This window comes from Neodiprion virginianus, chromosome 1, assembly GCF_021901495.1.
Source record: "Neodiprion virginianus isolate iyNeoVirg1 chromosome 1, iyNeoVirg1.1, whole genome shotgun sequence".
NCBI classification, from domain to species: Eukaryota; Metazoa; Arthropoda; class Insecta; order Hymenoptera; family Diprionidae; genus Neodiprion; species Neodiprion virginianus.
This window is the reverse complement of record NC_060877.1, coordinates 20458595-20474287: the sequence shown is the minus strand read 5'-3', so window position 1 is coordinate 20474287 and position 15693 is coordinate 20458595. Positions and strand designations below refer to the sequence as shown.

Below are 15693 nucleotides of genomic sequence, written 5' to 3'. Positions count from 1 at the left end.
TTAAGATGCTTTTGTTTATTGCACTTAAGATCTATTCAGATAAGTTTAGGTTTTTACAAGCTTCTATTCTAGGAGAACATTTCATTTTTATACTTCCTACCGTAAATAACGTGACGCAAATACCAATTGTACGCACATTTCCTTGATTTCGATTCTTTGTCAGTATCGTGTTAGTCCTGAAAATTATATATGGGGTAGGAATACTCAAATTCCTTGTTATTGTACATTTCCTGAAGTAAAGTTTACCGTGAATATCACGAGAGATGATACCTTTCAAGTTTTGGCCTCATTCTGCGAGACTATTTTCAAAATGTGACATTTATTGCTACTTAAAATATTAAGCATTTGAAAATTATTGTGTAGTCATAGATTTATCCAAGGCAATTTTTTATATACATATATGTATATGATAACAATAAATGTAATCTGGTTTAATTTGAATGTGAAAAACAAATAAATAAAGATTAAAATGTCACGCGAAATTTCAGTTCCACCTACTAATCTTCGTTTAAAATAATAACATACCAGTAACTGCAGTATTATATTTATCTTGTCGTGCATATCAAGTTTTATTATTATTATTACTATCATTATCGTAATCGTAATCATTATTATTAATATTATTAATATAAGTTGTTTAGCTGTTTGATAATAGATGAATTTTGATTAATGATAAAAAAAAAAAAAGATCTAAAAAATGTCTGAAAATAAAATTTCAAGAAAATCAAAAGATGTTCAAAGGCTTTTACATGTAAATTTTATTGTTTTTTTTTTGACTCTTTTCAATCAATCAACCCTTTGATGAAAAGTAGTTGTATTCGTCGTACCTCGTGTATAACAAACAACGTATGTGTTTATGTATGTGTGTGTTTTCATGTTTGAAACTAGAACGCAAACTGCTCACTAGTTTTCTTTTACTTACATCACTTTTAAAAAATTTTAGCAGATGGTTGTTTAGAAATTTGGTAAGTAAGGAGATGTTACTTTGATAAAAAGTTACTCATCACCGCTGTTGAGCTGTTATATTTATTGACGATACCAAGCTTGTTCCAATACCATTGACGAGATGTCAATCGGGTTAGCGGCTTATGATGATAGTTGCAGTTGAATAAACACAATTATTTATCCAGGGCAGTGTTGGTTTTTATGGCAATTACCACTTCTTCGCCACAGGCTTTAAGAACAGTGCACTGAAAATAGAAAAATGATGTATATAAGTTAAACATTATATGCTATGAAAAAGGACACACTCGAAGTAAAAAGTATTCTGATCGTTTTTTTCCTTGTAAAACATTTCTGCCTTTCGAACGTAGTAACATTTACGGTCAAGAGTTTTGAATGTACCATCCAAACTCGTAAAAATGTTAGAGCACTCCTCACGACACAACCATAAAAAATATTCAAAAAAAAAATTGAAGAAAATGATCGCATTAGTAAAAGATTCAGTTGTTTTTTAAAATGCTTTAGTTACAGCTAGAATTATAATCAAAATTTTTACAATTCAAACAAAATAACAGAAAATCCATAGAGAGCTCGTCCATCAATTATGTAAGGTTTGGTAGGAGGGAAGGGTGGGGGAGATTTCCCAGATGCGTTCCACTTTTAAAATAATTTTCAAATAATACGTATCACCTATACACTATTATGAAAATTGTTTTAAAAAAATATTCTGATTATTAACGATTACTTTTGTTATTACTAATTAAAAAAAAAAATTCATATGGGGCATTGCACGAAGTATCGATCAAGAAAGAAAATTGGTATTTGTGATTTACTTCAAATTTTTTTCTGTTAAAGTACTGGTAGAAAAACGAAGCCCTGGATTTTCTAAAATTTTTTTCAGTCATGCGTATCTGAGATATTACCATCTCAAAAGCGAGCATTTTCTGAAATCTGAAAAAATTCAGGAAAAATTTTGAAAATTATTTTTGTAATGCGTTTTTCATATGAAAATGAACAAAAAAAGTTCCCTATAACGTGGGTCGAAAAAAATATTTTTACAGAGTTACGGAATGAAACATTTATATTAAAACATACATATTACAATGTTTTATACATATATGATAGTTATTTGATTATCTTATGAGAAAGATAAATCTTTGACGCAAAATAGCGATGAGCAATAATTTCAGTTTTGGCTAGTGCTGGAATGACGCAATGCATTTGTTGCATGTGTAGAATTCTATGCGTGTTATTATACCTTGATGTTAGGAACTTGACTGTATTTTCATAGTCGTCTTGTGTTCTATAGAAAAATACTATATCGTATCAAAGATGGGAGGAGTAATTGTAATATTACAATATGTAATTCTCTACTTTGGTGTTTTCTATGTCCTTTCAAGTTGTATGGATTACAGCACCGATCATAAAATCTTGAAGTAGATTGCATTGTTGCTGATCAACGATTGCATATACCAGAAAGTAAAAGATGTATCGTTGTATTGTAGGTTATGAGATTTTTTGCTCGTGGTACCTTCGTTGACGGTGCACTAGAGACGAGTAATACGAACTCTTGCCTGAATACATGAACGTTTGCACCTAGCGGTGCTGCCGTTGCGATTTTCGAGATTTTATACTGACGTTCAGTGCGCTACCTAGCAAAGACGTAGGTAGTTACTATTTTTCAAGTTGAAATCTGTGAATATATTTTTTCGACCCATGTTATAGGGATCATTTTTTATCATTTTCATATGAAAAACGCACTACTAAAATAATTTCTGTTTGCATTATATTCCTACCTACCTAATTGCAAGTGGAGTCATACAAATGACCATCTCTCACACGAACGTAACCATCCTAGTGTCTCTTATAGAAACTCCTGTAATATTGTATGCAATGCATTTGACTGCCTAAATTTGAGACAACTCAATGATTTTGCAAATTCGTCAGGAAATACACTTGATCTAATTTTTACCTCGTTTTCAAAGCCCACAATTTCTACTAGCATCGATCCGCTGAGTAAAATCGACAAACTACACGAAGCTTTTGACATATTACTACATGGTCCAATGTTTGTACCATTGATGAATGAACTTCAGAAAAGGTAACTACGATAACATCAATAAAGGTCTTAGTGAAATTAACTGGGAATCTCTTTTCGAGAACCGCCCTATAGATGATATGTGCAATATTCTCAACCAAAAACTGCAAGAATTAGCTATTAAACATATGCCACAAGAGAAAAACATGATAACAGGTTTCCTAATTGGTATAGCAAAAAGCTGGTAAGTCTAATCATTCAAAAGAAAACCTCACATCGCAGATTTAGGCAACATAACTTTTAATGTGACTGGTTAGAATTCAAGCACCTCAGAGCACAAGTGAAACTGCAATTCAAACGCGATAATGCACAATTCCTGTCAAACTTAGAAAAAAACATAAAAAGGGACCCGAAGAATTTCTTCAAATATGTCAACGAATCAGAAAAATTTGGTTATCCCGCAACCATTCATCTAAACGATGCTACATCTGACCAGAGTGAGAAAATTGCAAACCTTTTTTTTAGATTTTTTCGGCAATGTCTATAGAAAAGACTCTCTTGCTGGCTGTAAATTGCCGATTATTTCGCCAAAAAACATGCATACGATTCAAACTACTGAACAAGAAATCCTGAAAGCCTTGAGTGGGCTAAACGTAGATGCCTCGGGTGGCCCTGATGGACTACACCCGTACTTCATCTTGTCATGCAAGGAAAACTTAGCAAAACCTTTGCTTTCATTATTCAAGTGCTCTATGAATCAAGGTACTTTCCCTAGCCCATGGAGAGAAAGTCACATAATACCAATATTCAAGAATGGCGTCAAGTCCAACATAAAAAACTACAGACCAATTAGCATTATTAACGTCTTTGCCAAAGTATTTGATTCCATAGTCTTCAACAAAATAAAATTCCATTTGTCAGCAAACCTTCTCGATGAGCAACATGGATTTAGAGAAAAACGATCCACTGTCAGCAACCTGGCAGTGATGCTTGAGGAAATAATTACCTCCTTTACTAACCGAAATAAAACTCATGCTGTTTATATGGACTTAGCTAAGGCATTTGACTCGGTGAATCACAAGCTTCTCACAGAAAAACTAAAGTTTCATGGAATAGGAGGAAATTTCTTACAACGGTTCGAATTGTACCTGAGAAACCGGAAACAAACGGTCAAAATCAACAACTATCAATCAAAACCTATCATTGCGGACTCTGGAGTCCCTCAGGGCTCACACCTGGGACCACTCTTATTCTTGATTTTTATCAACAATAATGAAAACTGCATCAAATTCACCAAGTTTCTACTATTTGCAGATGACCTGAAAATCTACTGCGAAATCAAGAGTCCTTCAGACTTATTCCTACTTCAATACGACCTTAAGGCCGTCCTCTAGTTTCTCGGGTCGAAAAAATCGATTTTTTTTTTTTTTCATAAATCTAATGTGTAGAAAATGTGTGCCAAAGGATTTTTCGATATTTGAAGTGGTTCACAAGTTACGGCCCTGGAACGGAGCAGGAGCGCGCGCCGGGCTGCTCCGAAAGCCGAGCGGCGCTGACCATTGTATTGATATCCCTAAATCTAACTGCTACCTGAACCTTTTGTGAATTAGGCCCGAGTAAAGGGGAGCCGAGACCGTTGACAGACGCTTTCGAATATTGACTAAGACGCCGTGAAGTTTTAGTTCAGTTTTGCTGTGGCAGTTGCGAAGCGTACTATATTTTCTCTTGCGAGTCGCACGTAGCTGATTTTTTGAAAATAATTTTCAAAATGTTCAAGAAAGGAAGTAGAGACGCCCCGGCTCGTTACGATCGACCTAAAAAGCGAAAATTCGCAGGCAACCGACACACTTTTGAACAAGACAAGTCGTTTACATCGGCGTCAGCGACGAAACTTCGTCAAAATAAAAATTTTGAAGTGAACGTTGAACAGACTGTTTTGTATTGTATTTTGAATTTTGTGAGTGTATTTTCAACCATTTCTTCGGCTGTTATTTGTAAAGAGTGCAAAAGTACGGTGACTTTCCATCAACGTGATATACGAGGATTGGGCTTTAAAATTTCTATGGCGTGCAAGTGTGAGAAAGAAAAAGAAATAGATTCATGCCCAAAAATCTGGACTTTTGCTCCGAAGCACCTCCATTCTGGGCCAAAAGTGGTTGAAATCGCCACGTTTCTCGCTGTCATAATCTTCAACGAAGGATTCGAAGCTATTCTGAAGACCTTGGAAACCATGGGAGTGAAAATCGGCCCACAAGCTAAAGGATATGTTCAACAGCGTGATAGCTCTCGGATCGACCGTTCAGAAAGGCGCACGAGCGATGTTGTAAAACAGGCCCGAATCGCGAAAAGAGAAGACAGAGCAGCTCTGCGTGACTTCCAAGAAGAAGAGGAAGGCCTATTGTATGGTCCAGGCATAGCAGATTGACGGTGAGATGGAATTTTTAGTATAAATCACATGCGCGAACTTTCAAACGCGTTTTTCTCGAAACACCATTTTTCGAAACGGTAACCACGATATTTCAGAAACTATTGCACCGATCTTGTTCAAATTTATACAGCATCTTTAATATGTTATAAGCCAGCGATTGAAGTAGGATTATCATGATTGCTTCGATAGTTTTTTTCGTACGAGCGAAAAACTTAAAAAAAATGAGTAAAAAATAGAATGTAATTTTCAAAAGTGTATAAAAAAGTCAATTTTTGTAATTTAGAATTCACTCTAGTTCAATCGCTAGTCTTGAATATGAAGATTAAAATGCCGTTTGGTTTTTTGATTTCAGATAAGCAGAACAGCCGCAATCTTGGTCACCGTCAAGCACCTCTTTTACTTGATGTCTTCCTGTCGGCCACTATAACTGCTATTCTATTACATATTTTGACTTCAAAAAATTTGTAAAGCTTATTTAAATGTTAATAAAGATTATGCAAAAATAATGAGATTGATTATTTCGATGCTTTGCCCGTAAAAAAATTATTGAAAAAGCCATAAAAAAACAGCCGAGAAACTAGAGGACGGCCTTAATAGCGTCTGCCAATGGTGCAAAGAGAATGGACTTGTGCTTAATACAAAAAAAATGCTACTCGATGTTTTTCTTTAGAAATAATACCGATTCTAGATACGCAAATGTGGAATACATGCTAGAAAACCAAATCTTAGAAAGAAAAACCGTAGCCAGCGATCTTGGAGTTATTTTCGACTGTCATCTGACGTTCAATCTCCACATAGACCACGTCAAAGCAAACTCAATGAGGATGTTGTTTTACATACTGAGAAAATCGAAACCTTTATCTGATGTTCGATCAATGATCACACTCTATGACACTTTTGCTAGACCAATATTGAACTACGCGTCCATTATTTGGTCCCCCAAAACGGACGTTAGTAGCAGAAAATTAGAATACGTACAACACCTTTTTCTAAGATTTGCATCCTACAAAACAGACTCACCCATGTCATTTCTTAATCACAATTATGAAAGAATTAGCCAGCAATTAGGATTCAAGTCTCTCGAAAAAACACGTAAATTCACAGATGCAATGTGTCTATTCAAAATGTTCAACAATTTAATAGACTGCCCTTCAATTTTGAAAATGTTTATCTTAAGAGTGCCAAACAGAAGATCGAGACACAATGTACACACATTTGCAATACCGAACCAATATCTAGCCAGTTACACCCACAAATCCATCATTATGCAACTGAGTATGTTAGCGAATAGTAACAGTGGTTGGATGGATGTCTTTAACCAACCGATCAGTCACTTCAAAGCGTTAGCCGGAGAGGCACTCTAGTTATCTAAATCTTAGTTGAAAACACTCTAGTTTTATACTTTGTTAAATTTTTATACAATATATTGTTTTTTCTATATATATATATATATATATTCTATATTAATGTTATGTATTTTAAGAATATTAAGTTATTTCCGTTGATAGTTATAAATAAATAAATAAATATTCGAAATCCAACTTTTGCTGTGATGAAATCTCCATCTTTGAATAGGGTTAGAAAATTTTGAAATATTTTCTAGAATTTTCTGAATTTTTTCCAATTTTAGAAAATGGCCGCCTTTGAGATGGTAATATCTTACATAGGCAGGATTGAAAAACTTTGAAAAAAATCAGGGCTTAGTTTTTCGACCAGTACTTTCACAGAAAAAAGTTTGAAGTAAATCGGAAATACCAATTTCCGTTCTTAATCGATACTTTTTGGAATGCCCCATACACAAATAACTTTTGCAAAGGGTAATTGAAAGAAAATTGATTACAAATTACTTATGAAATGGGTCATGAGAAAAATTGACACATTATCATTGTAATTCAAATTTATGCACACGCGAACAAAATTCATTTCGCGTTCTATTTTTGTAATATTTATTTATTAAAACAACATAACTAGCGTTTAATTAAATGATTTTCATATAAATACCTACTTATTGGTGTGAATCAAAACAGTAATTACCCATTGATTTTGAGCGAATGAACAATTACAATGTCATTGGTAATTGATTTCTGATATTACAGATTACAAAAGTTACATGTAGTTGAATTTGCAGTCGAATTAAAAATGTAGGTAAAAACTCACAATGCTAGTTTTCTGCCAATATTAGAGCATCTTCCTAATATCAATTAAATTCCGAGAATAGATGCAGTGAATCTAAGGTAATAACCCCAGTTTCTGACCCTGTCTCACTTCCTGATCACTCCCCTTTCACCATACAATACAATGGTTCTTTCCTTCACCACTTGATAAACAGCCAATGGCGGGCTCTGATGAGAAATTACAACACTAGTCATCAGTTATTCTTATCAATTCCCATGTGCAAAGTGAGACACTGGTCTTAAAATATCAGTAACTGGGGTCATTTATCTTGTTGTTAACTATAAAGGCACCCGACAGGGATATAACCAAAAAGAATAGAATAATAAAAAGTAGAAGACACGCTATAATTTTTTTCATAACAGAGTGCTGTTGAGAATAATAGGAGTATTATTTAACATAGACAACTAAAATAATATGTGATTTCATAGAGACGCGATCTTTGTACTAATATTTAATAAATAATATGGTTTATCATTGATTGTGAGTCAAGAAATATTGGATGATCAGTAAAACAGACCTCATGCTCAAAACTCCTTGACCTAGTTTTTTATGAATCACAACATGACGTACACATTTCGTGAGTACGAAATATTATATTTGAAAGGTAACAATGTAACAGTATGCTTGTACAGTTCAAAAAAAGGACAGTCGACTTTAGTTTTAAAAAATCACGTTGAACTCTTTAACACATCAACATTCTTTTTCCAAACAGACAAGGCATCATCATACCAGAGTTGGCATTCATCTTACGAAGCTGAAGTTTGTTACGTTAACATAACAAAACATCAAGGTAAAAATCATGACTGTGCGATATCTGAATGCATTTCAAGGACTTTGCTCTTAAAAATATGAATACGTTTTGTTTATCATGGTTAATAAAATTTCAGACGATCCTAAAGGTGCGAAATAACGATTTTTCCTAAACATGCATTGTTACAGTAACGTTACTAATTTCATACTCATTACATTTTCGAACCTTCAATTCTGAAATTTTTCAAGATATTCTAACCCAGAAATACAAATTTTCCGAACATTTCTCAAGTTTGTATTCTGTTCAATGATCATAATTTTCTTCCATAAAAGTATTGTGAGTACTGGTGAATAGTTTGAAATGTAGATCACTGTCTACATATTAACAGCAATCTGTGATTTCTAATCGGAAGAAGAAAGGAGGTAAAGGAACATAAGTTTTTACGTTTGTTGGAAATAACATGACGAAACATCTCAACATTCATCAGTTCTGTTAGATTTTGATCGTCATCTATTCTCACAGGTTACAAGTGTTCGGACAGTAAAATAGCAAACATAATCTGACAAGTGACTGGAGAATTTAATTTTTTTTTACAGACATGAAAAAGCCACTTTTTGATGCCTGTTTTTGAACCATAAAGTGGCACTTTATACCACTAACATCAGAACTGCCATATTAAGATTTTGTAACTTCAGTTGCGCAATCAAAGATGCGAGTCAAAACTGGCGTCGAACTGACTTTTCATGCTTTGCTAGGAAAAATATTGTATAGGGTGTGCCTCTAAACTGTTTTTGGTTCGAATAATGATTCACTGCTTACAGTACTATTTAGTTTCAATTTATGTAAGTCCTGTCTAATAGTAGATTGTGCACCAAGAAGGTAATGTAGGTCTTTTTATGACAAGCATAAGTTTGCAGTATGAGTTGTAGGCAATTGCGTAAGTGAGACGAAGACAAACATTACAAATACACAAGGAGAAAGACTTTGTCTCCATGGTGTACATAATACTTTACGTTAAAAAAGTATGGTTTACAAGTTTTTTTTATTACAACGGAATACAAAAAAGAGCACTTTTAAGCACTAGGATGTAAGAGTGCACTTTTATGTACTCTATGGCTTTTTTTTGTACTGTCGCAGGAATAATTCCTTTACATAAGGAACGCAGGAAAAGAAAGATGTGTAAACCATACTAGTGTTGCATAAAATATTGAATATTCATTTCCTATTATTATATATTATATATGTATATTTGCTATGTCAATGGATAATATCGACACAAATAAGAATAAATAACAAAAATACTTACCAGCAGTTCTTTGCCGGCGTCAAAATCGGCACGTAATTGAATACCCAGTTCCCCATCTGGAATCTTTAGATCCTCGCGGATATCTCCATTGTCAGCCATTAAACTCAGATAATTGTCATCAGATATGTCTGTCAACTAAATCAGAAGAGAAATGTACAGAAGATTTTAATGACAAATACGTTACATTAACGTGTATGGTGCTTGTTTTTAGTAAATTGATATAGATTTTTGGAAACCCTCATATTTCTTTTTCGTTAAAGACGAATTTTTTGACAATAACTAATACGAATGGAAAATTGTTCATAAAAACTCAAATGGTTTTTACCCACTGCAAAAGCTCTCATATAATGCTTTGTAACTGAACCTTTTTTTATTTGCAGTTTAGAATTTATCATTTGTCGACAATAGTTTCTACCAAAATCAAAAACTTCATGGATTCGTCAAAATAACTCCATCCCTATATCTTTTTTCCGTTTTGTTATAGTAAAAATTGAATCCTTGCCTGGTAGTCCTCTCGTTTGACGAATGGAACATCCATGTTGTGCGTGGACGGACAAATATCTTCGTACTTTTTCGACGTGAATATGTCGATACCGACTAGATGAACCTTGGCGTGGCCATGCTTGCCAGTCTTCGATGTCGACATTTCAACAATCTTGCATGGACGAGATTTCAGCATGACAAACCCGTTCTTGCGAAGTGCCGAACATTGTTGCGGATACGTCACAGATGCCCCAGAGTCACCGGTCTCAAAATGAGTATCCTCAATGTCTGCCATGTCGAATTAGGGTTGTCTCTATGGACAGGATAATATTTTGTTTAACCAGAAACATGACAATCACTTAGTGTGGGGTCTTAAATTCTCTTGAAACAATATCATAACTTATAGTACTCTAAGAGAACTTTAAAACATGTTCATGATTATCAAGACGAAGCCAGCATCCAAAGTTTGCAACTGAACGAATTAACGTCGATCGAAAGAAGGCAGTGCAGTTCGGAAGTAAAAATTTCCACAAATATCACAAGGTATTAATACTTTTATAAAATTATATGTCCAAAACTGTACTGCATCAACCTGTTCAAAAGCACTCTGCTGCACTTGGTGGCTAACGTCAGCTTTATTTCACCATTATTGCCAAAGTTCTCTATTTTTCAAAATTGTATGTTTTGCAGACAACTGCAAAATAACTCCAAGTGAGACAAATCTAAAATTTGAGATTGATCTCTTTGATGGATTTATCTTTTTTTGCAATTGCAAATCAATTGCAAAAGTAAATTCATAGAATTAATGCTATTTCTTTATTTCTATATCAAATGAAAATGTATTGGAATGTTTTTGTTCAGAATTAGGTGTACAATGAGGTATTAAATCCTTTTTGTGTTTTAGATACGTGGACTTCGATATTTGGAGGTATATACGTCAACGCCGAAATTGATCAGGGCACCCCCTTAACTCACAGTTGAATATTGCTTTAACGTGTGCTTTGTTCTTTCCTTTTTTTTTTTAATTTATAAGGAGTTGAACATATTCACAGACATGGGACACCTAAAGATACCTGATCCGAAAATCCCTTGATTCAAGATGACGTCCACCAAGTTGGTTATCAGTCACTCAGAAGTAATGAAGTAGCATTCACTGAAAAGGCACAGTATACCTATATTATCAGCTTCTGTTTTGGAATTATTATATTTTGTGGAATGAATAATTTTTTGCAAGTCTTAAGTCTTTACATTTCCTGCAAACTAGAAACGAAATTTCCTGCTTTATAAAAATCTTGCAGAATAGAATCAAAACATTGTTAAAAATGCCTTTCGAATGGTTTGTACTTCTTTGCCTCTAGATTATTAGCTATTCATTAAACTTGAGTACCACATCTGGTATCAAGAAACTTTCGATCGATAAACCTTTGGATTTGAACAGGTATGTCCATGTTTTTGTCAGAAGTAGTGACAACTTGTTTTTTGATCAAGTTTAATCAATCAAAGCTTGAGATACATAAGGAATCACACACTTTCTACTTTGTGTAATTCTGCTGAGAACAATGAAGTAAATTCCATAAAAATAATAATCTTAGAAATCAGAATGTCTTTAAATTTCTCCAAGTTGCTGAGAAAACTCCCAACAAGCTTAAACAGTATAACAATAAATAAATAAATATATTGCAAACTAGATGTATAAACATTTAATCTTTGAATGAATCCAATTACATTGCAGGCGGGGGGGCATCTATTCGACTTGTGAAAAAAATAAAATCACAAGAAAAATCTTCAATGAACAATTTTTAAAAACCCTTCTACAATCGTGGTACATTAATTGTGTGATCTGAATATTTTTATACACAACCAGAAAAATATTTTGAACAACCTCACATTTAGGGTGCCCAATGAGACTTATTTTTGCCCATTACGAAAAATTAAAGACGTTTCTTCCACCCTCTAAGCTTGGAGTGTCTCATTGAAAAACTAATAGAATATTAACTTTTTTATAACTATATTTTCATCTTGATTCCTGCATTATGCTGGCTCTAAGAAACAACAGGCAGCAGGTAATACGTATCAAAGTTCTAGATATCCTCGAAACTTCATATATATGTTTGAATGTGTTATAATGGCCCGAGATTAACCAGATATTAATTATTGGACTGTTCGGTACTTTTTTCCTGAGCATTGCATTGCCTGATGATTTATTTTCAATGTATATCAATACGGTAGAACCTCATCTGTCTGTTTTAATGTAGGAGGAGAAGGAACTTCGGAGAAGTCAAGTCTCGGATAACATGGAAAACATGCACTAGCATCCATTATTTATAACATATTAATTAAAATTCTGTATTTTTACATCTGATGCCATAATGCTGTATGAAAATACACATATTAATTATTAGTGCTAGCATGCATTATCGGATCAATAGTCAGGAAAGAAAATTTTTTTTTCTAATTATGCGACTATGTATATCAGACCATGCAGAGTGCTTCGATCAGTCGGATGTCTTTGATAATGTGGAATCTCAGTAAATCAAAGGCCGGATAAACAAGGTTCTACTGTAACATAGGCTGCATATTGCCGGTTAGTTTCAATATCATGATTCGATTTTGCCTTCTAATGAAATATACAATTTGGTGGGAAAAAATTATTAATCCTAAAATGGCAGTTTAAGGTATTTAGTGAAGGAGGTAATCAGCTTCTTCATACGAAAAATTAGAAGGTTTGCAAACAATTTTCATATTTTCATGACTTAATTTCGTAATACTAGTAATCTTATTCAGCCAAAAATGGCATATCAGCAAAACGCTTTTAAGCTCTTTGAGAATACACTTATATTTTCAATCGTCAAGCACAGACTGGATGGTTACCACCCATGTTCAGTTTTGAACAGCTGTATTTTTGAAATGATCAATTACATGGTATCCAAAAAATTCATGGATATATTGGAATGTCTCAAAAATAAATTTACATTGTCTTTGAGCAAATATATAATGTTGCTGATACACAGAAAAATTGATGAATCATTTTTTTCAGTTAAAAAACATATAGAGCATTGAATTTGAGCTGTGGGTGGTTATATACCAATGTTTACTTGAAGGGTTATAATGTCACTTATTGACCCATGAAGAAGTATTTTGCAAATATAGAGTCATACCAAATTACAGCGAGGAAACGAGAAATTCTTAAAAATAAGGCTGCACAGATGAAGGCAGTGTAGAGTTCATTGAATAATCGGAACAAACATAAATAGCCATTACTGAAAACTTTTTTTCTCACCAAAAATATGTTATAAAAGAAAAAAGGTAGAATAATTTTTCAACTCTTCTATAAGAGTTCAAAATCTAAGGGACTTAAAGTATGCAAATTTTGAGGTACAAAGGTAATAATTCCACCACCTACTTCTGAAACGAGCCTTATGCTGAATATAGAGAATAATATCAAATAATCATTAAAGAACAACCAAAATGGAAATGAAACATGATCGTTACTCAAGAGCAAAAATTCAATTTTTAGTGTTGTTCTTTGGAGGTAAGTAATACAATCCACATAAAACTTGAGGTAGAAGAGTAAAAATTGGCAATTCCAAAACTCGCTAAATGCCAATTTGTTCTCAAGGCGTTCCTTCTATACTCATATTGTTTAACACTGCAAGTAAATGCAAAGAAATATTTTTAATAACTGGGTTTGGAATTAACTACTTTTGGACTGCATTTCTCAAATTTAATTTCAGCAAAACCACGTTTTTAATTGATTTTTGTCTACAAATAAACTTTTATTGATTTCTGGTTGGACAGACTTTCGTAGCTAGTCTAGCAATGGGTCTGAATAAAAAGATATGTCAATAAAAAAAAATTGTTTTCTTTAAAACATACACGGGACTCGACTGGGTTAAGAACTTTAGTTTCACATCAGCATTCAAAGCTAGTTGCAAATAGTAAGAAGTACAATATAGTGAATGGCAAAAAGTTCTTTCACATTTACAGCTTGTTTTCAAATTTTAAAAAGGAACAAATAAATACCTAACCGACAGAGGCATTAAGGATTTTCTGGAATTTAGAGCGAAACAATTTTTGAACAATCATTGATTTGAAGTAAATATTGTAGCTGCAGACACAAGAGAAAACGAAACAACTGTAGGAAAGTACTATTGAAAATTTTGTCAGTAAATATGTGAAAGACTGAGATGCACAAAAGCTTCAACATTTCTGAGATCAAGAAACGAGACAATCACGAATCACAGAAATAATACATGTATCAATTGCAAAATTCACTGCATCTGCAGTCACTGGTAGATTGATATTTTATTGCACGATTTAAACAAAAACCAATTATGACGGTCAAAATGTTACTAAAAGAAAGAGAGACCCTATTAGCAAGAAATTGGATGAAGTTGAAGGTAGCAGCCAGAAACAGCAACCAAATGCATAAAACTTCTTTGAAATAGGTTAATGCTGTTTAATTTTGCACCCACACTTCTACAAAAGTAGATGAGATTCAACGTATTTGACAATATTTCGAATGTCAGGCTGCAGTACTTTATTAATATCAACCCAAGCAGGTTAGATATCATCTCTGGCTGCAGGCTTCAAGTTCGTAGAAATTGGGCTAAGATAACGGTTGGAAAAGATTAGGACCATATGGCCGGCTATAAACCCGCCTGTCGGAAATTAAAAAAAGAAGAGTAAAAATTTCAGAATGACATGTTCAGAATGTTCGTTTTTGACGACAATGAAAAAACCGTTACCGGTGATAATACGAAAGTATGGTCAGAGTACAGGTATTACTTGACCTCCAGTAATGAGTTATAGAGTGACTAGCAAGATATCCAGGTACAGCTATGCAGTGGCCATGTGGCATATTGACGAAATTATTCTGGGAATTAGAATATTATAATGGGGAGGAAATCTCGATGATGTTAGGGCGCAAATTAATACAATATTTACTTTTCGTTCGAAGGATATCAGAGTGGTCAGAAGCAAGATATTAGGTATGATTTAGTGATAATCGGTTGGAATTCCGCGATACGGGGCGATACGACGGCTTAACCAAAGAATACATCAGCACGCCCGGGTTATACTCGTCGTAGAGGGAGTCGAGGATAAAAAATACTGGGACTGGCAGGGCCTGGCAATTGGATTTCGGGATGTAAGAGTAGCCTTTTCCTTGACGTATTTGATGCGAATAACTATTAACATGGCGGGAAAGAAAGTGAGAAGCCTGAAGAGCCACATTGCCAGCGGCCCGTTGTCATCGGCAGGTCACTACGATATTCATTCGTTTTTATCTCAAAATGTACGAACACTTTCACGTGCATACAAACCGGGCAAAAATTCACGTATCAAATTCGAACCTCTCCTTGCGTTATTTAGGAATTAGCACCATTAGTTACCACAAAAACCGAGAGCAGCTCGAAATACTCACATGTGACCAAAATGGATACTTTAACCAGAAGATCATGTCGCGCATGCGCCGTGCGGTGATCGAAATCGGGGTCCACTAACATTGAAACACGGACTTCCGACGTTTCCTTTCACATCAAAAAAGCTCCTTTCCCGCTCGACGCCGC

General features: G+C 34.1%; 1 protein-coding gene across 4 annotated transcripts; it reads right to left on the bottom strand.

Moving 5' to 3' along the window:
* Window positions 1–15693, bottom strand: LOC124300749 (eukaryotic translation initiation factor 5A). Of its 4 annotated transcripts, none has more exons than XM_046755114.1 (4): window positions 15549–15693; window positions 10143–10436; window positions 9641–9775; window positions 1–1190 (listed from the first exon to the last, which is right to left on the bottom strand). In XM_046755114.1, the coding sequence occupies exons 2-4, from the start codon at window positions 10416–10418 to the stop codon at window positions 1119–1121; spliced, it is 483 nt and encodes a 160-aa protein (XP_046611070.1). In that variant the 5' UTR covers window positions 10419–10436; window positions 15549–15693; the 3' UTR covers window positions 1–1118. The 4 variants fall into 4 exon arrangements, with proteins under 4 accessions (XP_046611070.1, XP_046611064.1, XP_046611078.1 ...); XM_046755108.1 differs by having other exon boundaries at window positions 15448–15585; XM_046755122.1 differs by lacking the exon at window positions 15549–15693 and adding an exon at window positions 11197–11282.